Here is a 24,967-nt window from a genome sequence, read left to right on the forward strand (position 1 = left end):
GCAACTCTTTATTCTTTTCCTCATCTTAGGGAAGCAATTCAGATCTACAGACTTCTCTTTAATCCCTAACCCTTTTATCATTTCATTAATTTCATTTTGCCAAGCCTAAGACATGGAACACTCCCACTATGTATTGCCTTTGTTTCTACATATATGCTGCTGAAAGGAAGTAGGGAAAAATCATGCACATGTTCTGTATAAGTTCACTACAGATTTATGTTACAGAACCTCAAATGGGCCCTTACAGCTGCAATCCTTCTATGCCTGTTTTATCAACTCACATGCCTTCTGCTACTATCTCTCTTCCTTTATCCCCATCTCATATGATAAAGTAGCCTTATTCCTTACCAAGCATAACCTATTCAAGTAATCCTATTCCACCCCATCTTTTCCAATAGATTGCCCCCTCCATCACCTCTATTCCATCACCTGTTTTCAATCTCTCCTTGTTTACTGGCTACAAACTTTAGTTTTACAAACCTTACTGCCTACAAACATGATCATGTTTCACTCACTTGATGCTTCTATCACTGCTAATTATCATCCTATACAACTCTATTGCCCTTTATAGGTAAATATCTTTAAAAAGCCAATAGGTGGGGCAGCTAGGTGATGCAGTGGGTAAAGCACCAGGCCTGAAGTCAGGAGGACCTGCGTTCAAATATGATCTCAGACACTTAACACTTCCTAGCTGTGTGACCCTGGGCAAGTCAATTAACCTCAGAAAAAGAGAAAGAGAAAGACAGAAAGACAAAGCCATAGGCTGTTTTCTCTTATCTTATTCTCTTCTTAATCCTTCTCTCTTCAAGTTATTAATGATCGTTGATTTGCCAAATTTAGTGACCTTTTAAAAATTCTTAATCTCCTTAACCTCTATGCAGTCTTTGACACTGCTGATTATTCTCTCCTTGATTCATTCTTCTTTCTAGAGTTTAGGGACCACTCTTTCCTAATTCTTCTCCTATTTATCTCACCTGTCCTTCTCAGTAACCTCTGCTAGAGATCATTTGCTCATCCAGATTATATTCTGTAACTACAAATGTCCCTTGGGATTCTGTCCTGAACCTTCTTTTCTCCCTCTATACTACTCCACTTAATGATTTCATTAGTTTCCATGGATTTAATTGTCATCTCTGTGCTGATGATTCTCAAATTTATCTATCCTGTCCTAACTTCTTTAATGACCTCCAATCTTGAATTTCCAACTCCTTTCAAACATATCAAGCTGGATATCTAGTTTTAAACTCAAAATGTCCAAACTAAATTCACAGATCCTCCCTACCCATCTGGTCTTCCCAGTTCTATAGAAGGCATCAGCATCCTTCCAGTCCCTCAGACTCACAAGCTAGGAATCATCCTGAATTCACCTCCCAATCTAATCTGTTGCCAAAAACTGTCAATTTCACCTTTGCAATATCTCTAAAACATATTCCCTCTTCACCACCCTGGTGCTGGCCTTCATCATCTCACACCTGATCAGATCTTCAGCACTTGCCTGCTAATAGCTCTTCCTGCCTCAAATCTCTTCCCTCTGCCATCCATTCTCCACTCAACAACTCAAATGAATTTCCTTAGGCACTGGTTAGACAATGTTAAATCCTTATTTGATAAACTACAGTGACACCCTACTGCTTCGGGACGAAATACAAAATATTCTTTTGGACATCCAAAGTTCTTTATAACCCAGCTCCCTCTACCTTTCAGCGTTCTAAAACATTATTCCCCAATATATATTCTTCAATCTAGTGATATTGGCCTTCTGGCTATTCTATGAACAACTAACTCCATCTCAGCTCTGTCCCTTCTGCCTTTAATATTCTCCCTCCTTAACTCCACTTATTGAATTCCCTATATTCCTTTAAATCTCATCTAAAATTCCATCTTTTATAGGAAACCTTCCCCACTGCTCTTAATTCTAGTGTTTTCTCTCAATTAATTAATTTCCTATTTATCCTATACACACACACATACACACATATATATATACATACATATATATATAAAACATGTTTTTATACATTTGCTTGCCTATTGTTTCCCCGTTAGATTGTAAACTCTTTGAGACTGGGGACTCTTTTTTGCTTCATTTTTTATTCTTAGGATAAAACTTAACTTTTAAGTTAGTTTAACACAGTGCCTAGCATGTAGCCAGTGCTTCATAAATGAAGACAAAATGGTGCAGTATACAGAATACCAAATCCTGTTAACCTCAGTTCCCTCATCTGAAAAATGAGCTGGAGAAGGAAAGGGCAAACAACTCTAATATCTTTGCCCAAGTCAAATGGAGTCCCAAAGAATTGGATATGATCGAAACAAATTCACAGCAATAATAGATGTTTCTTAATGGATTGATTTAGAGTTAAATTATTTGAATTCACATCCTCATTAGTTCTTTACTTCTCTTAGGAGCTTGGACATCATTTTACCTTACAGGTTTAGTAACCTTATCCATTAAGTAAAGGGGTACATTTATGGTCCACCTTATTTTTAAGTCTCTATGAGAATCAGCACTAAAATTTAAGTTTGCCTTAGTTATCTGAATATTTTAGGGTAATACTGTTTGGCAACTTGACTCATCTTAATTGCTCTTCAATTCAGCATTTTTCTTTAGAAAGTTTTTTCAAAGGACTTTGTATGTGATTAAACTATTATGCATTATTTCTTTTCTTAAAAAGCATATATATAAACACAGTTGAACTTTTACAAAGAATGCTTACTTCCAAAGATTTAATAGCACTTATACAAATGTACTACCTACAACATGTGGGAAGCATAATCTCCATCCCTCTTTATACTATAGTAGACTCTGAGGAGAGGAAGATGATTAAACTGAGTGTTTAACTCTGTTCCCATAGAGAACAATTCCAAATCCAAACATCTTGGATTCAATTTAAGTTCTAAATACTATGGCTTCTCAGGGCTTTCCTACTGAGCTGGTGGCTGTAACACTTTGCCTGCAAAGTTTGCCTGACTCCAAGGTTATCATGGCTTGAAGTCCTAGTTTAATCCAGACCACCTCCAGAGCCTGAAATAAATGAAAAATAACATAGAAAAGAGACAAACAGCACCATCACCACTACCATGGACTATTTCTCTGGAATACAAAGAAGATTAAAGGAAGACCAGTTCCTTTCCTCTTATTGGTTCAGTTCATGGTTACAGCCAAAAGAAGGTGGGAGAAAGAGCAAAGCACAGTATTATATATTTTAAAAATGCAGAAAGTTAATCAAAAGAGGTTATTCCCCACTTAGCTGGTAGGGATCATATTGAGTACCATGTTAGCCAAACTAGGCATACTCAAAACCAAAACCTTTTATCATTTGTCATTTAGTTATATTTCCTAGTGGTTTTCCCTTTTGCATCCCAGAAAGTGATCCATTATAAAACAAATAAATAAAGATTAAAAATAAAAACGGACTAGCAAAAACTATGCCATCATGTTAAAAAAATCTGATGTTACATGCAGCATTCCATACCCAAGTTCCTCATTTCTATATAGAATTGGAGGAAGTACTTTCTTTTATCTATCCTTTGAACCCAAGCTTCATCATTATAATATTCAAATTTGATTAATGATTCTTTCCATCTTCATTTTATTTCCGTTGTGTATTGTTTTTCTAATTTTTTATATCACTGTTCATAAGTTCTTACATATTTTAAACATGGACTTTTTTTCTTTTTTTGATAACTTTTTATTGACTTAACATATGCATGGGTAATTTTTTACAACATTACCCCTTGTATTCACTTCTGTTCCGACTTTTCCTTTCCCTCCCTCCACCTTCTCCCCTAGATGGCAGACAGTCTTAAATATAAACATAGACTTTTAAATTTTATTTTTAATGTATCAAATAAAACAAGCTTTTTCATAACATACTACAGTAAACATACATGAAATGGCAAACCCACTATGGCAAGCTGCTAACAATTTCAAATATAGAACAAAATTATCATTGTTTTTGTTAGACACAAATAAATGCATATGTGTGTGTATATATATAAATATAAATATGTATGTGTACATATATATATATACATATATATATATATATATATATATATATATATATATGCACACACACACACACACACACACACACATATGAGACTATAACCATGATGTTCCCAAGAAAACCCAATCACTTTTGGAATTGCTTTTATTATTAGATTTTTTCTAATATCAAGCCTAAATGTAATTTCTTACAGCTTTTACCCATTGTTTTTGACCTTCCCTTTGAAAACAAAAATAATAAATTTAATCTTTCTTCCATGTAAGATGATATACTAATATTATTTCTCTAAGTTGTATCTCATTAGATAAATGAACAAAGTATAGAGCTATAAGAAATAACTTAAGATATGAGTGTATTTTTGCCATCAGAGTCAAAACCAAAAATGGTAAAGGGGCAAAAAAAAAAAAAACACAAAAAAACAAAACCACAAAACTATGAGTATATGACTAGTATCTTTTTCATAGTATTTAATATCCACAAGGCAGCATTAGGAGTCATATCCTTGATACAATTCTAATTAGTCATTTTAGTTGCATAATTAGTCAGTTAGTTGTAGAGTGAAAATACTAGTTTTAAAAAATATTTATATGTAAAGAGAATTTTCAACATGCATTTTCATAAAACTTTGTGTTTTAAAATTTTCTCCCCCTATCTACCCTTATTTACTTCTTTCCTCTCTAAGATAACAAAATACACTATTTTTAAAATTAGAGAAATGAGGTTCAAATCTCAGTTCTCATACTCATTATTTGTGTGATCTTGGACAATTCATCTTATCTTTTTGGACCTATTTCCTCCTCTATAAAATGAAGAAGTTGGAATTGATGACATCTTTGTTCCTTTAGTCTCTAAATCTATAGAGTATTGTGCTGCATTCAAAAAAAGATAGAAAGATGAAAAGACTTATGAATCATACAGCAAAGTAGAGAGCAATAATATATACAGAAATATCTTTAATAAAAATGTAATGTTATTAGCACACAGAATTATTATGAAGAAATTGCATTCCAAGTCCCAGGAAGAAAAAAGAAAAGATTTCTAGCTTGTTCGGGTTTAGGGAAGATCATGGAAAGTAGAGTTTAAGCTGGGTTTTGAATGATAGCGATGATTCAGACAGATATGGGTCAGCAAAGGACTACTTCTATGTAAAAGAAGAAGGAAACATGCAACTCGCTTCCTAGACATAGTCACAGAGGCATCATCAAAGTTCTCCATCACATAAAATAAGTAGGTAGAAAAAAAATCACATGAAATTTTCCATCCTATCATTTTTTCTGTAGAGAAGTACATTCAGGAAAGGAACCCTTAAAGGCAACACCAAGATAGATGTATAGTCTGTTTATCAGGAATTTTCTTTTCCCTATTTATGAATTCTGTAACTATATTGAATTTTATGTTGAATGAAAATAGAAGTGTTCAAACTTAGGAACTTCAAAGATATTAATATTGTCATTGAGATTTACCTTTTGGACATCATATTGCAACTTTCTGTCACCTTTTTTCTAGTAGATAGGGATGAAGGTCTCTGAATATCAACACAGGAGGGGCCTCATTGATGAAGTTAGTTATAGGAAATTAAAGAAAGAAAAGGGAGAGATCTGGCAGATAGATCCTAGCAGTTGGTGATAAAATATAAGAGCAGGATGGGGTAGCATGAGTGAGTAGAAAGAAAGGGAGAAGGAAGTTTGTTGTGTGCTGAAAGGAATCTAGAATGATAGTAAGACTGAAGAGGCCTCCACAACTCTCACGATCTTATCTCCTTTGCAAATGGCTTCAAATATTGAAATTATCAGATTGCAAGAGAAAAAGAAAACTCAGACTCTTAAATTCAACTACTTTAAATATCTCAAACTTAAGTAAACTGGGATTATTTATTTATTTATTTATTTATTTTTAATTTTTTATTATATATATATATAGTTTTTTTATAATATTATCCCTTGTATTCATTTTTCCAAATTATCCCCCCCTCCCTCTATTCCCTCCCCCCGATGACAGGCAATCCCATACATTTTACATGTGTTACAATATAGTCTAGGTACAATACATGTGTGTGAATATCATTTTCTTGTTGCACAATAAACATTAGAATCCGAAGGTACATGCAACCTGGGCAGACAGATATTAGTGCTAACAATTTACATTCACTTCCCAGTGTTCCTTTTCTGGGTGTAGCTACCTCTGTCCATCATTGATCAACTGGAAGTGAGCTGGATCTTCTTTATGTTGAAGATTTCCACTTCCATCAGAATACATCCTCATACAGTATTGTTGTTGAAGTGTACAGTGATCTTCTGGTTCTGCTCATTTCACTCAGCATCAGTTGATTTAAGTCTCTCCAGGCCTCTCTGTATTCCTCCTGCTGGTCATTTCTTACAGAGCAATAATGTTCCATAACCTTCATATACCATAATTTACCCAACCATTCTCCAACTGATGGACATCCATTCATCTTCCAGTTTCTAGCTACAACAAAAAGAGCTGCCACAAACATTTTGGCACATATATGTCTCTTTCCGCTCTTTAGTATTTCTTTGGGATATAATCCCAGTAGTAGCGCTGCTGGGTCAAAGGGTATGCACAGTTTGATAACTTTTTGGGCATAATTCCAGATTACTCTCCAGAATGGCTGGATTCTTTCGCAACTCCACCAGCAATGTATTAGTGTCCCAATTTCCCCACATCCCCTCCAACATTCATCATTATTTGTTCCTGTCATCTTAGCCAATCTGACAGGTGTGTAGTGGTTCTCAGAGTGGTCTTAATTTGCATTTCTCTGATCAGTAGTGATTTGGAACACTCTTTCATGTGAGTGGATATAGTTTCAATTTCTTCCTCTGAGAATTGTCTGTTCATATCCTTTGACCATTTATCAATTGGAGAATGGTTCGGTTTCTTATAAATTAGGGTCAGTTCTCTATATATTTTGGAAATGAGACCTTTGTCAGAACCTTTGTTTTTAAAAATATTTTCCCAATTTGTTACTTCCCTTCTAATCTTGTTTGCATTAGTATTATTTGTACAGACACTTTTTAGTTGGATGTAATCAAAATCTTCTATTTTGTGATCAATAATGATCTCTAGTTCTCCTCTGGTCATAAATTCCTTCCTCCTCCACAAGTCTGAGAGGTAGATTATCCTCTGTTCCTCTAATCTATTTATTATCTCCCTCTTTATGCCTAAATCATGGACCCATTTTGATCTTATCTTGGTATATGGTGTTGTGTGGATCCATATCTAATTTCTGCCATACTAATTTCCAAACTGGGATTATTTAAAAATTATCATTCAACTTTTTGAAATAAGGATTTGCCTTTGAATAAGAAATCTATATTTCTTCACTAAAATGTAATACTTTTTTCCTTTAGGCAATTGGGTTTAAGTGACTTGCCTAGGGTCACACAGCTAAGAAATGTTAAGTGTCTGAGACTAGATTTGAACTCAAGCCCTCCTGACTTCAAGGCTGGTGCTCTGTCTACTACACCACCTAGCTACCCCATGTAATACATTTTTTAAGCTTAGTATTTTCCAAAGAAAGAAACTTTTGCTTACTTTTTTAGGGGACCTTTTGTTTCAGATAAATTAGCAAATAGGTAGCTACCTATTGGTAAGTAGATAGGTAGGTATAATATTCTTCTCTAAAGTATAATGTTCTCTGGGAGCAGGTTTCTTGGGGGGCTTTGGGGAGCAGCCTTCATTTCAGTTCAGTGTAATCATCCCAAATGCAGCCAGGAGTTAAAGTCCAAATCCTTTGTTGTCTCCCTCAAAGTCTTGTCTCTTTTGCTGGGGTCCAGTTAGCTTTAATATAGGCCTATCTCTCTCCTTTGTTCTGAGAGCTCTTGCCACTAGTCCTTTGTCTCTGCCAGCTTCTGTCTCTAACTCCCTCTGAATGTCTCCAAATCCAAAGGTTTATACTTCAGCCTCCAGCCAGCACAAAGGTGGAAGATTGAATGAATCTGTTTACTCCTCTGAGAGCTTCTAGTGCGCTTATGTATCTGGCATTAAGAGCTTCTTGCTTATATGCGGTACACTGAGTACACACCAATCATTATATCACTAGGAAACCATTATTTGTTGTAGGATTAAATCAATACTAAATTAGATTTAACCATTGTCTCCTCAATTCCACTGAGTACCTTGTTTCAAGTTCTGGCCCATAACATCCCCTTGTAGGATCAGATCAATCATACTAAACCATGCTAAATTAGATAACTATTGTCTCTATCAATTCCACTGTCTTAGTACCTTGTAAGAATCCTAACAGGTAGGTAGGTAGGTAGATAAATAGACAGACAGACACATAGAACACCATATTCTTTGAACCACATAAAACCACAATCAAATTTAATCTATGAATAACAGAAGATAATATTTGGTGACATTATTAATCCCCACTTTCACAAGTAGGAATTTGCTTGGTTTCAACCAAAAAGTGGAGAAAAAAAGAATAGTGTAAGTATGGGAAACATATCAAATTAAGCTTGTTTATAAAGATTCCTTTCCAGTGGAAGAAATCATCAATTATAAGCAATTTGAACAATATAGACAATTTAACATTATACTTAGTGGAGGAGATATCACATTCTTCTATTATTTGAAAAGGAGAAAGTAAAATGTCTTAGCTGATGGATTAAAAAATGTAAATTGTTTTCAGTTTGCAGTGATACTTGATGCTGATTTTGGGATGGGAGAGATTATAGATAGCAAGAAAAATGGAAGATCCAATGAGGAATTCCTGTAGACTAATATTAATGGGCTCATCATCTATAAGTTAAAAATGACCTCTTAATTGCCTAAGTTAATGGGAAAGATACTAACATTGATAATAGAAAACACTGGATAATTTATCTCACCTCTTTGTGGTTAGCAGCAGCTTCTAAATTTCCCAGTAACAAAGATCAAAATAGGCTTTAGGAAGAAACCAACTTCAGCTAGGATCTAGGAACTAGGGATGCTAAATCTAGGTACATTCTAAATAGTTCTTTCTCCTCTATTTATCATTACCCTTATTTGAAGATTATTCTTTTCCTTAGTTTGTACCTGCTAGCTATAGTGTTATTTCAAAATCAGTCAAAATCTGGATTCAGAACCAGATCTTGTTTTAATTTTCAGATATGCTATTCCTCATGTGACCTCTGACAATTTATTTAATTTTTCAAGGCATCAATTTTAAGTGTAAGAGTTGAGAGAAAAGACCTCAAAGGCTCTCTCCCTATGTCCTATGATCCTATGAAGTAAAGACTTCTTTGTCAATAGACCAAAACCAATTGTGTGACACTAGCATTAAGCAATTGCTTTACAGAAGAGAGAGCAAAATCTGTTAAAAGATCATTCTGGGAGCAAGGTGGCAATGACACAGGGCCATTTTCAGAAATATTACAGTAGTCCCAGAGACCAGATGTTCAATCAGTGAATCAAACTTCAAAAAGGTGCACCTTCTATGTCATAGGAACTAGAATAGATATAGGAATTGAAAAACAAAAGCAAAAATAATCCCTGCCTTCAATGAGTATGAATTCTGTCAAAGAAAACAAGATGCAAGCAATGAGGTTGCATAGCAGATAGAGCACTGGTCCTAGAGTTAGGAAAACCAAGGTTCAAATTTGGCCTCACACACTTAACTTTGTGATTCTAGAGATAGCTTACTTGACACAATTTCTTGATCTGTAAATTGAGGGAAATAATAAAATCTATCTGTCCCGGTTGTTGTGAGATTCAAATGAGATAATTTTGTAAAATGCTGAATGCCATACTTGGCAATTGTTGACCAGTGAAATTCTGAAATAAAGTTTCTGATACTCGTAAAGGCCACTGGCACATTGTCTTGTCTCTTGTAACAATTCTGGCATCTTGTTCAGTGGGATTGAAACCAATCAGGGGAGTATCTGCAAAATGGAATGAGGTCTCTAATAAAGTACCTGAAAAATTTGCCCTTGCTTTTGTTCTGTTCAATAGTTTTGTGGTTCAGATGAAGATGCAAAAGGTATGCTAGTCAAATTTATCATTGACAAGAAACTTGGATGGATAACTAACATATAACAAAAGTTGAAAAGTAAAAAGATTAGAATAAAGTGCTGAATATAATAGTGTAAAAATCAATGGGGATAAGTTTTTAATAACCTTTAATAAGGCTTTCTTCAATAACGTTTAAAGTAATCAATTTGAAAGACAGTAAAGTTCTGATAGGCAGTAATTTTTGCTACAAATTTCTAAGAGTTCTAGTTCAATATGAGTCAACAGTGTGACACAACAGTAAAAAAGATAACATTTAGGCTCCATTAAAAAGATCTGCTGTCCAGAATGAGAAAGATGATATCTCCATTGTATTGATCACCACCATATTTGAGGTACTGTGTTTGGCTCTGGATACAACATTTTATTGTAGTAACAACTTTGACAACCTTGTGATTAATGTCAAAACCCCATTACATTAGAAAGGATATAGACAAGATGGGCAAAGTCCATGATAGTGAGAGTACTGGAAACCATGCAATATCAAGGTTGATTGTAGGAACTGGGAAATTTTATTTTGGAAAAAACTTAGGAAGGAGATAGGATTATGATATCCTGAAATTAAAGTTTAAAGAGACCTCAGAAGCCAAGGCTAAACCTTTTATTTTGTAAGTGAGGAAAATGAGGCACAGAGAAACTAAATGAAAACATTTTCCTCTTTTTCTAAGTATCTGAGATAGAATTTTGGACTCATATCTTCCTGCTTCCAAATTCAGTTCCCTATTCACTGTACATTGTCCAGATGTAATAGCCATCTTCAAGTATTTGAAGAGCAATCATGCTGTTCTGGTTCCAGGGGAAAGAACTAGAGGCAATTAATTGACTCACTGCCACATTTAAGCTTGACATATGGAAAAATCTTCCTAATCATTGGAACTTTCCCAAGTTGGAACAAGCTATTTCAAGAAGTTGTTGATTTGTCCTCACTGGAGATCATCAAGAAGAATTTAGAAAATTATTTATCAGTGATATAGAAGAAGGTAATTTTGTTCAGGCATGTGTTGGAATAGAAGGTCGCTTCTAAACCTTTCAGGGATTCTGATAGGTGGACAATGGAGAAAGGGTTAGTTTCAGAAATGAGGTCAGAAAGGAAAACTTGTTTTGAAAGATCCTTTTATTAACTGTAATTAGCTGTCATTTAACTTCACTGTATCTTTGTTATTCTATAAATTAGGGTAATTGCATCAAGCATTCTTTAAGATTTCCTCAAAAATGTAAAAGACAGGACAGTGCACAATATCTACCTGTGAATAACTGATGAATATCTGAAATAATTGAAATTTTATTTTCTTACTCTTAAGAATGGTTTTCTTCCTTTCTTTTCAAAAAATGTACCCTATATAACTATTTTAAGGGAAAAATTGAACTGAATACTCAGTTCATTTTACATACTTTACTCACTGTCTTTTCTTCATGTTGGCCATAATCCTGGTATGATAGAAAGCTCTTTCAGTGACAGCAGGACAGATTTTTACAGAGAATCTGACAGTATTTTCAAACTAATCAGAATCTCTGCCTGTGAACTGTGGCAAAAGCTTATCATAAGTGCCGCCATTTAGAATTGTTACAAGAGCCAAGAGAGTGTGCCAGTGGTCTCGACAAATGCCAGTAGCCTTATTACAAAATTTCACTGGCCAGCGATTTCTCCAATCTACAATCCGTTGCCTGGGCTATTAAGATTGTCTAAATTTGGCAATGAGAACTTCAGGAAGAATGCCACTAATCATTTTATATTCTACTCCTCTAATCTCAAGAGAAGTTCATCTAACTGCAGAATTTTTTCCATTTTTTTTTTCTATCTTAAGTCTTTGGAAGAGGAATATCCCACCATCCCCCCCCCCTTTTTTTTTTGTCAGTCTTATGATTGCTTTTATGTCAAATCCAGCATAAAAGCTTTTCAGATGTGACAGCATTAGCTATTTTGTGCTTGGCTGAGCTAGAGTACATGAATTCAATAGAGTAGCAAAATCTTGTTTGAGTTTAGCTGACTTAGATATATAATACTTAAAAGTATCTGGAGCGAGAAATCTTGTAATTGATCAAATCTTTGAAGAAATGTTTTCAAGGCTGCCCATTGTGTTTTGGAGATTTCATTCATGTTATTTCAAACAGAGATATATTTTCATGACGATCTGAATAATTTTAATAGCTACAACAATCTGGTACACATAAGGACTGTTTTAATCTGTCATTCAAGAATTTATTAGAAAAGAAACTGAGGCAAACTGTATTTGATTTTCATTTTCTCAGGTCTTATTTAGTAGGAAGCAAAGAGCAGGTAAAGCTCAATATTTAGAATTCTATTTGAGGGCTAGAGTGTTTAGTCATTCCAAGGGGCCAGTGATTTTCCTATCTTCCATGAGACTGCCTCAGGCAACCTCACAGGGATGGGAACTGCATTCTCTTTTCACACAATCTAAAAACCTATTCTTACTTAGGTAAGGCCCAAGTCATATTGGTACTCTGGACCAATCCTGCTGGTAGTGGGGGATAGGGCAGAGAGAGACGAGAGAGAGAGAGAGAGAGAGAGAGAGAGAGAGAGAGAGAGAGAGAGAGAGAGAGAGAGAGAGAGAGAGAGAGAGAGAGGTAAATGAATAATAATGTCAAAATTTTTATTTTCAAGATGTTACATAAAGCTTCTTACTATTGCATACCCTATCCTTTTTCCTTTACTCATTCTTCCTTGAATTTCCATCCTTGACTAGGGAATTAGAATCAATAAATTACCTAGTAGTGCTTTTCCTCTCCAAACATGTAGAAAGGAGTTAAACTTTTCTTAGCATACACAGTACTTCCTCCATCTATGATGGCATAGAGGTAGCATGAACTAGTTTTCCTAGAATGAAGCTTGACCATATAAATATTTAATGCAATGTTACCAGTCTTGAATTGAATTATATTGCAATTGCATCCTGTTATGTTTGCATTACACTGTATAGTTCAGCTTATGTTGTGCATGAATAAAACGTGCAAGGTATTAAATTATTTCTTTACCCATTCTTTAATTAAGAAGTTTCATTGCTGAGAATTGCCCATGAATAACATAACACTTAGTGCTTTCTTATTTAAAAAAAATAAAGTATGGTTACATATCAAGAAAAATTCATATCTATTTTTTTCAGATTTATTACTTTAATTAAAAAAAAAAAAAACTCATTTCTTCCACTTCTTGGTGACTAATAGTAAAGGATAATGTTAATGACTTCACTTGTCACAGGCTTCTGCAGAATAGTGGACCTCCAGTGTGGTCAATAAGGCTACCTTTTGAAATAACAAGGTTTGCAGATCTGATTTTCTTTTTTTTTTTTAACTGAAGTTTTTTTTTTTCAAAACATATGCAAGGATAATTTTTCAACATTGACCCTTGAAAAACCTTGTGTTCCCATTTCCTTGCTTCTCTCCACCTCCTTCCCTATTTGGCATATAAAAATATATATTAAACATGGTAAAACATATGTTAAATCCAATATAGGAATACATAAGTATACAATTATCTTGCTGCATAAGAAAAATCACATCAAAAAGTAAAAAAAAAGTGAAAAAGAAAATAGAATTCAAACAAACCACAACAAAAAGTGAAAATGTTATGTTGTGATCCACCCGCAATTCCCACAGTCCTTTCTCTAGATGTAGATGGCTCTCTCCATCACAACAGATCTGCATAATTTCAATCAATGTTCAATTCAACTAAAAGAATATTTATTGAACACCTACTGTGGCTCAGTGGATAAAACATTGGACCTGGAGTCAGGAAGACTCAGTTGAAATAGTCTCAGACACTTACTAGCTATGTGACCCTGGGCAAGTCGCTTAAGCTCAGAAGAAGGAAGTGGCAAACCACTGCAGTATCTTTGCCAAGGAACTTCTATGGACAGCACTGGCATGCTAGGGCTCATGAGATCAGAAAAAGTTAGGCACAGATGAATGACTCAGTAACTATGTACCTATGTATTATACCAAGAGCTTGGGGTCCAAATAAGAAAAAAGATAGTCCCTGTCATCATGAAGCTTACAATCTGATGGGGGAAGATGATATACAAAAGGAATCTGAAAAGAGTTGGAAGTCAAAAGGAAACAGACTCGCTGATTAAAAGGGAGAATCACATGAAAAATACTGAAGACTTTGGGAGGAGATTATTGTTCCATGCTCCAGTCCTCCTGTCTGAGGCAAGACAACTGAGGAAATGGAGAAGAATTGAATATTTAAAGTTAAGTCACTCTGCTTGATAATAAAATTTCCCCAGTTTTCTTGGGGAAGGCATGATGTCAAAACCAAGCAGAACCCAATAGAATTCTGGTTGTGATTCAGAAAGCTGGATCATTAATGCTTCCTGACCATCCTCAAACACCCTGGTGATCTGTTTGTGGTACCATATTTATGTCCCTTGACCCTGGCCAGATTAAAATAAGATATCAGAGTGGAATTGAACACTAATTTTGTATACTCTGTATGAGATAAAAAATAAAAGTTACCTTGTCTCCAGAGAGGCATTTGTAGTCCACAGTGCTATTGAAGAATTGACCCAAAAGACAACTTCCTCAAGTCCTGGGCTGCTAATACCAACTTCTCCAGCATTTTTCACAGTGTATAATGTACATGGACTTACCATTTGTGTTTCTTTTAGATGCCTGGGGCATATGGGTTAGTGGTTAATTACAAGGCTGCTTAAGCCTTTTAATAAAGTCAGCAAATTAGAGAGAGGGCACAGATAAAGAGAATGCTTTCCAAAGTGTCATAATGAAATTAAGGTAATGAAACATTTTGAGAGCTTTTCTCCTTTCTTTTAGTAAAAACTTATTCCAAAGAAACTGGAAGAGAAATGGGGCCTGAAAGTAAAAAGAAAAAAAAAATAAATTGTATGCCATTAGTTTAATTATAAAAATTCATTACATGAAGTCATGTAAGACAGAAAATAATGGGACTCTAATAGGTTGGCCGATAAAACATTTACTAGTCTACTCTCTGCTTGTAGTCTTTGTTGAAGGTACAGAAAAGTAGCAGCTCTGCTATGCCATCTTCAAAGCTATTGAAAAGATTAATCAATTCCAGTAAGCTGGAAAATGAGGGCCATTTTCTTAAACAGTTTCCCCTGTATAGTGAGTTACTTGCTGAAACAGAAATTGTTTAGTAATGTCAGAGACTTAATAGATTAGTGTTGGAGTTAATGGTGAGAGTCTATACTCTTGAAACAGTTTTCTTATAGTTATCTCAATATTTCCATTATATAAAGCCCCAGAGAGGTTTTATAGGTCATTTTAATTCACATGAGAATGAAAGAATAATATTTTTTGTAGTAAAAGTTTACAGACCATTAATTCATACTAAAGCCTAAATTGTTTAGTTCTGGAGATTTTTTAAATAAACCAAATATATGCTCTAAGATATTGCATAGAAACTCACTGTATTCCATCTGCTAAGATTTCTATCTTTTTTAATATCAAAGGAAATGGCCTTTATTTTTAAAAAATTTGATGTGACAAAATGTTATCAATTTTATTAGTATTTCATTGATAGAAATAAATCAATTCTACCTTTGAGCACTAAAGTTAGAGTATTAAGAACTAGATTCTAATCTTGTCCCTCCCATTAACTAGCTGTGTAATGTTGGAGCAAAATTGATTACCTTCTCTAGTTTTGCCACTGGGCTGCTGATCAAATAGATTAAAATCTCCTCTTAGCACATCCCCTGTACATTCAACTACCAGATCTTGGGCTGTTTTTGTTTTTTTTTGTTGGTTTTTTTTTTAATCTTAACAATTTTTAGTTTTTGTTATTCTTATTTTGACAACAATTACATCAACAATTTTATATCCAGGAAATGGAAGATGATTTTACCAGAAGCTATCAACCTCTATTATTTGTTTTTCAAAAAGTATAAAATACATTTAATTTGTGGGTTCCAAAGCTGGCCTACTTATCTATATTTCCCTCTGAACTTCCATCTGTTCTATTCTGAGCTGTAAATTTTTTTAATGCTTCATTGATGTACTTCTTTTATTTTCTTTTGCATTCCTATTATTAACTATTTCCCAACCCATCCATCCCCTAGCCCCACAAAAAGAAAACTCTTTGTAAGAAATAAGCATACTCAAACAAAATCCACACATTGGCTATATTTTTAAAATTACGTCTCATTTTGTTCTATTCTTTTCTCATCTCTGTTTAAATGTGAAAAGCATCATTGGTCCTCCAGAGTCAAGGTTGATCATTACACTGATAAGAGTTCCTAAATATTTCAGTTATTTTTCTTTACATTGTCATAGAGATTATACAAATTGTTCTCTTGGCTCTGCTCATTTTACTTTGCATCATTTTATACAGATCATCCCAAATTTTTTTCTTAATTTTTTCCTTTTGATATTTTTACAGCACAATAATGCTCCATTATTTTCAAATACAGTAATTTATTTGTTCAGCCATTTCCAAATTGATGATTCCCCTCCTTAGTTTCCAATTAAATATCACAACAAAAATGATACTATGAATATTTTGAACATATAGGTAATTTTCATCTTTTATCTCATTGGAGTTCATGCCTAATAGTAACGATTTGGTTAAAGGATATGTATAATTAAGGAAATACACGCAAATTGCTTTACAAAATAACTGCACCACAATACATCTATCCACAATACATTTCAGTGCCTATCTTCCCACAGCTCTAACAAATGGGTGTGAGAACCTCAGTATTTTTCATTCTCTTATTATTGGTGATTTGAAGCATTTTATATGGTTACACATATAAAATTGCTTTTCTTCTGACCAAAACTCATATCCTTTGACCATTTATCTCTTGGGAAATGGTTCCTGTCATATGTCATATGAATAAATTTCATATACTGTTTATTCCATCGTTCCTCAGATGCTTGTGTTTATCTTACTTTTATCTATCCTTTCATGATCCTTGAAGACAATAGGATTCTGAAGGGGCATTTGTTTCTTCTCTCTCTATTATATTACAAAGACTTTGTCTTAATTTAGTCTCTTCCAATTGCTCTGATGTACTTATGTTTCTAGGTTTTAAAAACAGTTATTTAGTAATGTTAGAGATCCAATAGTTTAATATTTAAGTGAATAGGAAAAAGATATTCTACAACTAGATAATTGGCATGTTACCATTAAGTTATTCTTGAGAAGTTTAGAAGTAAAAATTTCAAAGTGCTTAGTACATAAAGGAAGGATAATTGTTCATAATGACAAGGACCTTTCATTGGTCATTGAAATGATGCATAATGAAGGTTATTTTGATTTGTTTGTGGGGAAGGGGGCTTGTTTGTTTTTTACAAAAGGAAGAAATAATGTGGTTTAAAACTTCCTTAATGGTCCAATAAGGACTTTAACCTTTCAGGTGTTATTCAAGCCTGGGTGGAATTTGTTTGATTTTTTTTTTTTTTAATCTGTCTTTCATCCTTGAAAAATCTTGGCATTATTCAATGAAGGTTAGCTCCCAGTCAGGATTTCCTTAGTTATAAAAACTAACTTTCAATGTGAACACAAACCTAGGGGGAAAATATATTCATGGGCATTTTTGCTATTCAAGCATTAAAGCATGCCAAAAAAGTGATGATGTGAAGTCAAGCTTCACTCACTTAACTACCTTTTTGCTAACAAGCGCCTAATTTATCTTGCCAGTTACTGTTTCCTTCATAGTCCTTTGAAAACTCTAGCACATTTTTCTATTCATGTTTTTCAATTATGATTTATAGATTTGTTTGGCACTGGACAGCTGATTCCCTTTATCAGAAAAGGACAAATAACAATTAAGAGTCATGGTAGCTCCCAAGATCATTATTCTAATTGGTATGCTTTTAAAAAATTGCTAATCATATTAATAAAGAAAATGTTATGAATTTCATGATTTTTGTTTCTACGCAAGTAGATATATTACTGTTAAGTTCCTTAAACTTTCCTTAACTTTCATTACTCATGTGGATTTGTATGCATTAACGAGGGAGTGCCAGCTGTTCAGAAAATAAGATACCAAAGAGGGGGAAGGTGGAAGAACAAAAAATATACTGTGCTAATTATAAATTAATTTGAGCTAACAAGTTCTTATTTTAAAATACAAATATTCTTGGGAAGGCTGTACCTATTTGTATTCATACCTTAAAGTGAATGCCTTTAATAATAAAATCAAGTAGTAATTTTTTTTTTCCTTCCTGTTAGCTGAAACCATCCTCTTGAGAGTTTTGACTTGGGGAAGAAAGCTATTTGAGAGATTAGGGCTCTTATAGGCAGAGCTAAATCTAGATGGTCTTTTGGTGCATGGGGAGCAGAGTGAGGAAGATAAGATACCAGGAAATAATGTAGGGATCATCAGGATAGAAATTGGAATGTGCCAAATAGAACTTCAGTTTATGATTTTGAATCATAAAACTCATATTAGCTGTAGGCTCAATGTGTCATTGAAAATAAGATCTTGTGTCACCTTGCTCATACATGGTATAACTTAGCAATATTTATTTTACTGTATTGATAACTAAGTTTATCTGAATTAATTGGTTATATTTATGTAAAAATAACAAACTATTACTCAACATAGTTTTAATTAATCAAATATTCTAATTGTAAATTTAACATATATACGATATACATTACTAATTTTTAAAAATATAAAAAAACCCACAATACTTAAATTTCATGATTGTGAGTATTCTCTACACTAATATATGTGGCTACTCCTCCATGCTTTATAGAATCATATAATAATAAAATGTTGAAGTAATAAGAAATTTTACAGATGAGGAAACCTGACCTAGGAGGTGACTTGCTAAAGTCAAAGATCTACTAAGTGACAGATACAGAAGTCAAAGTCAGGTCCTCATTTGACAGGTACTGATAAGATGGATGCTATTCAAAGAAAAAGGACATTCAATACAGAAAAGAATTGGAGAGCATATTAATAATATTTAATTTGGAGAAGGGAATCCCCAGAGACAATATAATTTTAAAGTATTCTAAAATCACTCATATTAAGTAGGAATCAGAAATATTCTGCTTGGATCTGGAGAGCAGGATGAAGAGTGATAAATTGAAACATTTGTTGTAGAGTATATTCTTATTCAGGTATAGGTTAGATTCAATAGACTTGAAATCCCTTCTAACTCTTGAGTTTTTGTGATTTCTAAATTTTGAGTTTAAGACCTCTCATTCTGTATGATTCTTATCTATGTTTTCCCATAAACACTCTATAGGAAATAAACACAGTATATAGTAGGTTTTCCTCTGGTTCTTCAATTTTTTTAAGAGATTCTGAATAGGTTCACTTGATTTTGAGAAGCCACAATAAGATCTTTCAGAGAGCATAAAGATTATCATTATCAATGTTATCACAGTACCTGGCACATAGTCAGTATTAAATAAATGTTTATTGATTGATTGACTTAGAAATTATCTCTGTTTGCCACTGGACTTGCTTCCATAATTATTCTTATTATCCTAGGTCATAGGGTAATTCAGAGCTAAATTTATTTATTTTTTGTTAATTAATAAAAGTTTAGCCTTTCAATCAGTTGAGCTCTCTATAGTTTTCATCAGACATTATTTAATGAACTAGAGAAAACTTCCCCATTAGTAGTTATTCCTATTTCTATGTTAAATCTCTTAATCACTTAGGATTAAATAAATATTAAAATCAATGAATTTCTAATTTATTAACGATGAAATAAATGATTAAATAGTCATAGAAAATAACAGGATATTTTAACTATAAGACTGATTTTGATGAGTCACATCTGTGAGGAAGTTAATTGCATTTACTTTTAACTTAGCCTTACATGTTTAGACATTGTCTGTCAGAAACTACATATTATGTCATCCTCAGAAGATCAATCTCACCTCCTAAAAGTTAGAGAAGTACTTTTTGGGAGTCCATATCTACCCAGATCTTGTGTCCAAAAAGCTTGTGATTTGAATCTATTTAACAGTTTTGACTATACCTACTCTTATTATTGGATGCTTATATTTGAGGGCTAATATTCATTCAAAGCAATCTTTTCTACTTGATGGTCACATAGCTGTTTATCTTTATTTATATCCTTATTTAAACTCTATAGAATATAAAGCTCACAGAGACTAGTGGAGGCAACCATACTTCTTTTCTTGTTCTTTCTTTCTAAATGATTGAAGAAAATTCTTTCTAAACCATTTTCAAGTCTTTCTTTTTTTCTTAACTAACACCTCAAAATGTTGTTTGCATCCTTATTAATTCATATTGAATATAAAGAATACTCATTTCTACTTTGGCCAGAAATTCTGAGGGTGTGCCCCTCCCAGATTCATCCATTTATTTATTTATTCATCTTGATCTTTATTTTTTTTTTTTTTGGTGGGGGGAGAGGGCTAGGTGAAAGAGAAGATTCTTTGCCTCAATGGCTACCTAGCCTTAATCACTGAATGGGTATAGCCTCAGTGAGACTGATTTTAAAAAGCCTGAAGTCACCCATTTCATATAGGGTCATTTCCAGTCATCCTGATCTATATCTTGCCAGTGGATCCAAATGGCTCTGGGGGGGAAGTAAGGCAGATGGCCTTGCTCAGACCTCCTTCACCTATATCCAGTTCACCTGCATATCATGGCATCCCCTCCCCAATGTTGTGGTCCTCTTCAAGAACAAAGGGCATCACCAGATGACTTCACTTGTTTAAAAAAGGAAAGCAAAGATACATATAACCATTCATAATATTTTAGGTATAGAAAAATTCACAGCCAGAATAATCTGTACTTCTCAATACAATATCCTATTCACTTGAATGGAAACATTATCCTACAGCACTTAGTTCATTCAGAGCAACAAATGATGTTTTTTTTTTTCTTCATCTTCTTTGCAAGGAAAAAAAGATTAAATTAAAAGATTAAAAAGATAAAAAGTTAAACCCATTAAAGAAGATTTCTCTATCCTGACTTCTCTATAGGCGTAACAGGAAAGCAGCCTCTTCACCTTTTCTGAAGTTATCACTCATGATATGATCCTCACTCCAGATTTATTGTGCATAAAATTCTCATTATGTTAATTCATCAAATGATAGTAAAGACTATTCTAACAAAAAAAAGTTCTAATCTTCTTTCTCACTGTCTTCTCCATAGTTTATCTTTAAAATCCTCATTTATCCTAATTAAACTCACAAACTTCCTAAATCCACAGAGAGAAGCAAGTTACAGAACAATAGTTACAGCTATCACTCCTGGTTTCTATGTTGTTAAAATGAAGATATCTGTCCATATGGCTTCTGCATGGTTTTGTAAACAAATGTTATAATTGAATAACATGTAACATGTAACACCTTTTTATCTTTGCCCTACCACAGAATACATTCCTTTACAAACCAAATTAAATATTCAGAAAAGCAGTTTGTGCTAGAAGTTTGAAGACAGCTAAAAAACAATCTCCAATAAAGTTAGGTATAGGATGTCTTTTATATGTGGTATATAGAAATCTACATTGAATTGTGTGAGGTCAGAGAAGGAGAAATCAAGGTTAGACCTTTCTCACCAAACTGTCTTGTATTATTTTATAAAGAAATATTATAAAGAGAATTTGTTGAAGAATTTTTTAGTACTGGAAATACAGTACATTTTTGAAAAACTATTCCCAGAGAAGCCAAAGAAAATAGGCTACTCTGGTTTATTTTCTTAAATATTGAATTTAATCCAAGGAAAAATATGTTAAAGATTCTTAAGAAACTTGAATATATATGTTAGCATTTCTATTCACATGAAAAACAGTTTTGTAGTATTGTGTTCATAATTGTAGGTCACTGACAATGTACTTTCCCCATAACCAAAGTTTTTATTAAAAGTCATATGTATCTTTGATTTGTTATTGCTTTCATTTGTTAATAAAGTCTATGACTACTTTTAGAAAAGGAGATTTGTCCATGTTATTTAGTAAATAATATTTAATGAAATAAGGAGAACTTACAATAATTCATAAGAATGATGGGAAATTTAAATGACACTATTCCATCAGACCCCTACACTGCTAAAGTGTTCAGGGTGATAAGAACATCTAAGTTGTAGGTTGATAAGTGACTTACAAGTGAGTTTGATCAGCTTTGAAAATCTAAAATTCCTTAAAACCTACTATAGGTATATAGTGGAGACTTGTAGTTGATTTTGAGCCAGTCCATACAAGTCAGTGATTTATTGTATTCTCTTTTGGGATATCTGTTATTTTAGTTAGTTAAATCTTTTAGCACAGTATATGTCTTGATCTTCTTTGTCACAGGGATCATAGAATTACATTTTTAAAAGACCTTAGAAGTCATTTAGATCAACTCCTTTATTTTACAGATGAGAATTCTGAGGCCCAAGGCATTTAAAGGATTTAACTAGAGGTCACAAAGGTAGTATAAGGCCGAGCTGAATCTTAGAATGATAAATCCAAGGTTTTCTCTACTTTACCCTGAGTTTCAGAAGACAAATGAAGGAAAACTACATACTCTATTACTTGAATTTATGTTCCTGCTTTCCATTAGGAACTGAAATCATATTTGTCTTGTTTTGTTCATCGATTTAGGGAACTCCTGGCCCAGCAATTCCCTCTATATATAGTGATATTTTCAAGTTGCCTGAGGCACTCAAAGTGCCACTTAAGTGTTGGCTATCACTTGGCTAAAAAAAGATTGATTGGTAAGACTTAAATTCAGGTCTTCCTAACTCCAAGATCAGCTTTCTATCTTCCTACAGCATACTATATCTTGGTACAGATCAATTTTTTTGTAGGTACATATGTGCAAACTGATCTTAAAAAAAAACAAACCAAAAACAAAACAATATACATAAATGAATGTTATAATTATTTTTATTCAATAATTTTTGTATGCATATTTAGTTCTTTTCCAGTAGATGGCACTAATTACTTAAACAATTTGTCCAGTTAACAAAGAGAAAAAGAAATACAGCAGATAGATATCTGACTTTTGTTCAGATCTTGATATATGTCATAGTGTCAAAAATCAAGTTTGGTAGTGTATATTTAAATGGATTTTGTTCAGTGTTTTTGTTTGGTTCAATATGAGAAAATTTAAAAAGTTAAATACATGTTCTTGTTACTCACATGCTTAGTTCTGAGTAATAGACTATTCTTTTTTTATATTTTTTTATATTTTTTTGTCTGTATTGAAAAAAAATAGGTTGTTAGATTTTGTTTTATGATGGGGATTTGGTTATCTATTCTTGTCCTGAAAGCCTAACTTACTATATAAGTTATAAAAGAAGTCTAAAGTTGTGATCTACAAGGTATTAAAGAGGTATTTTAAGGACTTTACTTCAGAAAGCAGATGCAGATATGTCTAGATGGCTTGCATCAAGTAATCTTAATTATGGTTCTCTTCTTGCAGCAATTGGCAAAAGAACTACGTCAGTGGCAGATAAATGTGGATGTGGCAAATGACTTGGCAAGAAAACTTCTCAGAGATTATTCAACAGATGACACCAGAAAAGTACAAATGATAACAGATAATATCAATGGCACTTGGGCTGACATTAATAAAAGGTATGATTTTTTTGCTAAGAATATTAGAATAAGTGGAAATACCAGAAAGATTTGTTGGAAATTTTTGCACAATGGGGTTTTTTGTTGTTCTATGACTGTATTTATATATCCTGCCCTGATTATCTAGGAACTTGAGAACATTCAATCATGATTAAATGAATTTAGAACTTTAAAGCCTAAATAGACCTTGGAGATTATTTTCTTCAGTCATCATTCTACAAATAAGAAAATTGAAGCCCAAAAATATAAAGTGACTTTCCTAATGTCAGTTAGTGGCAGAATTAGAATTCAAAAACCTCAAAACATTCAACTATAAAATAGTAGGTCATTTAATTAAATTATAGTCAAAACAATATCTAAATTACTATCCTCAAGTTTCTTGATAGAATCACAACTTTCTAATCAATATTTTGAAATTTTTCTTTTATAGGAAAACTGCATTTGGGCATAGTACCACTCTTGTTTTCCCCAATATAGAACTTCCCAAGTACATGAGATAAAATGATGAAGGATGCTTTGAGAATTCTATATCCTCTTATTCATGCTACATTGAAAAGAATTCTGGATGTGTAGCCAGAGTATCTAGGCTTGAATTCTGTCTCTTACCATTTTTTATATATAATATTGCCTACAGAAAATGGCAGTGTAGAAGAGTATCATTAGTATGATAATCAGAGAGAAGAATATTTAAGGAAAATATATACATTATGTTTTGCTTCCTGTCTTTTCCCATCATATATGATTAGTTTATTATTATTATTAGTTTATTATTTATTATATTAATGAATATTTTTTACTGAACCTAGAATGGCCTGGCTAGATTGAAGGTATAAAAATGTTTATGGGATTTGAGACAAGAAAGATCTTAAGGTTCCTGCTTTATCTGTAGGCTCCAAAGTTTTAGTTACTAGCTCCACAGATTTCTGTATTAAGGAATTGTTCATTTGTTCAAGTCATGTCTAGCTCTTCATGACCCCATCTGGGATTTTCTTGGCAAAGATACTGAAGTGGTTCATTATTTTCTTCTTAAATTCATTTTACAGATGGGGAAACTGAGGCAAACAGTTAAATGATTTGCTAAAGTCACACATCTAGTAAGTGTCAGATTTGAACTCAGGAAGATGAGTTTTCTTGACTTCCCATCTGGCATACTATCCACTATGTCACCCAACTGTCTGAAAAATGGAGGCATAATAAATAGGCCCTGGAAACACTGCTTCTCCTTGATTATTTAAGGTTTACTTATATCAGAAAACTCATCTAGCACTTTATAAAGAAAATATGATCTTTTTTTAAAATGGAGACTATATAGAAGATCAAACTAAAGTCCAGAAATTTATTAGTGAATTAAATATTGGGGATTGAAGTTAAGATAGATATATCTGTCCCAAGTCACCCTTCATTCTAGATACTGAGATATGTAGATACTAGATACTCTTTCCAGT

The 24,967-nt window shown here is 33.2% G+C and overlaps 1 protein-coding gene across 1 annotated transcript in view; it reads left to right on the forward strand.

Annotated features, from left to right (window-relative positions):
• The window catches only part of DMD (dystrophin), a 2,117,885-nt gene that overhangs the window by 1,556,389 nt on the left and 536,529 nt on the right, over positions 1–24,967 (forward strand). The window contains 1 exon segment of the mRNA XM_074300855.1: positions 23,368–23,522. Coding sequence (XP_074156956.1) covers positions 23,368–23,522 — 155 coding nt within the window.

The sequence above is a fragment of the Sminthopsis crassicaudata genome, chromosome 3 (assembly GCF_048593235.1).
Source record: "Sminthopsis crassicaudata isolate SCR6 chromosome 3, ASM4859323v1, whole genome shotgun sequence".
Taxonomy (NCBI): domain Eukaryota; kingdom Metazoa; phylum Chordata; class Mammalia; order Dasyuromorphia; family Dasyuridae; genus Sminthopsis; species Sminthopsis crassicaudata.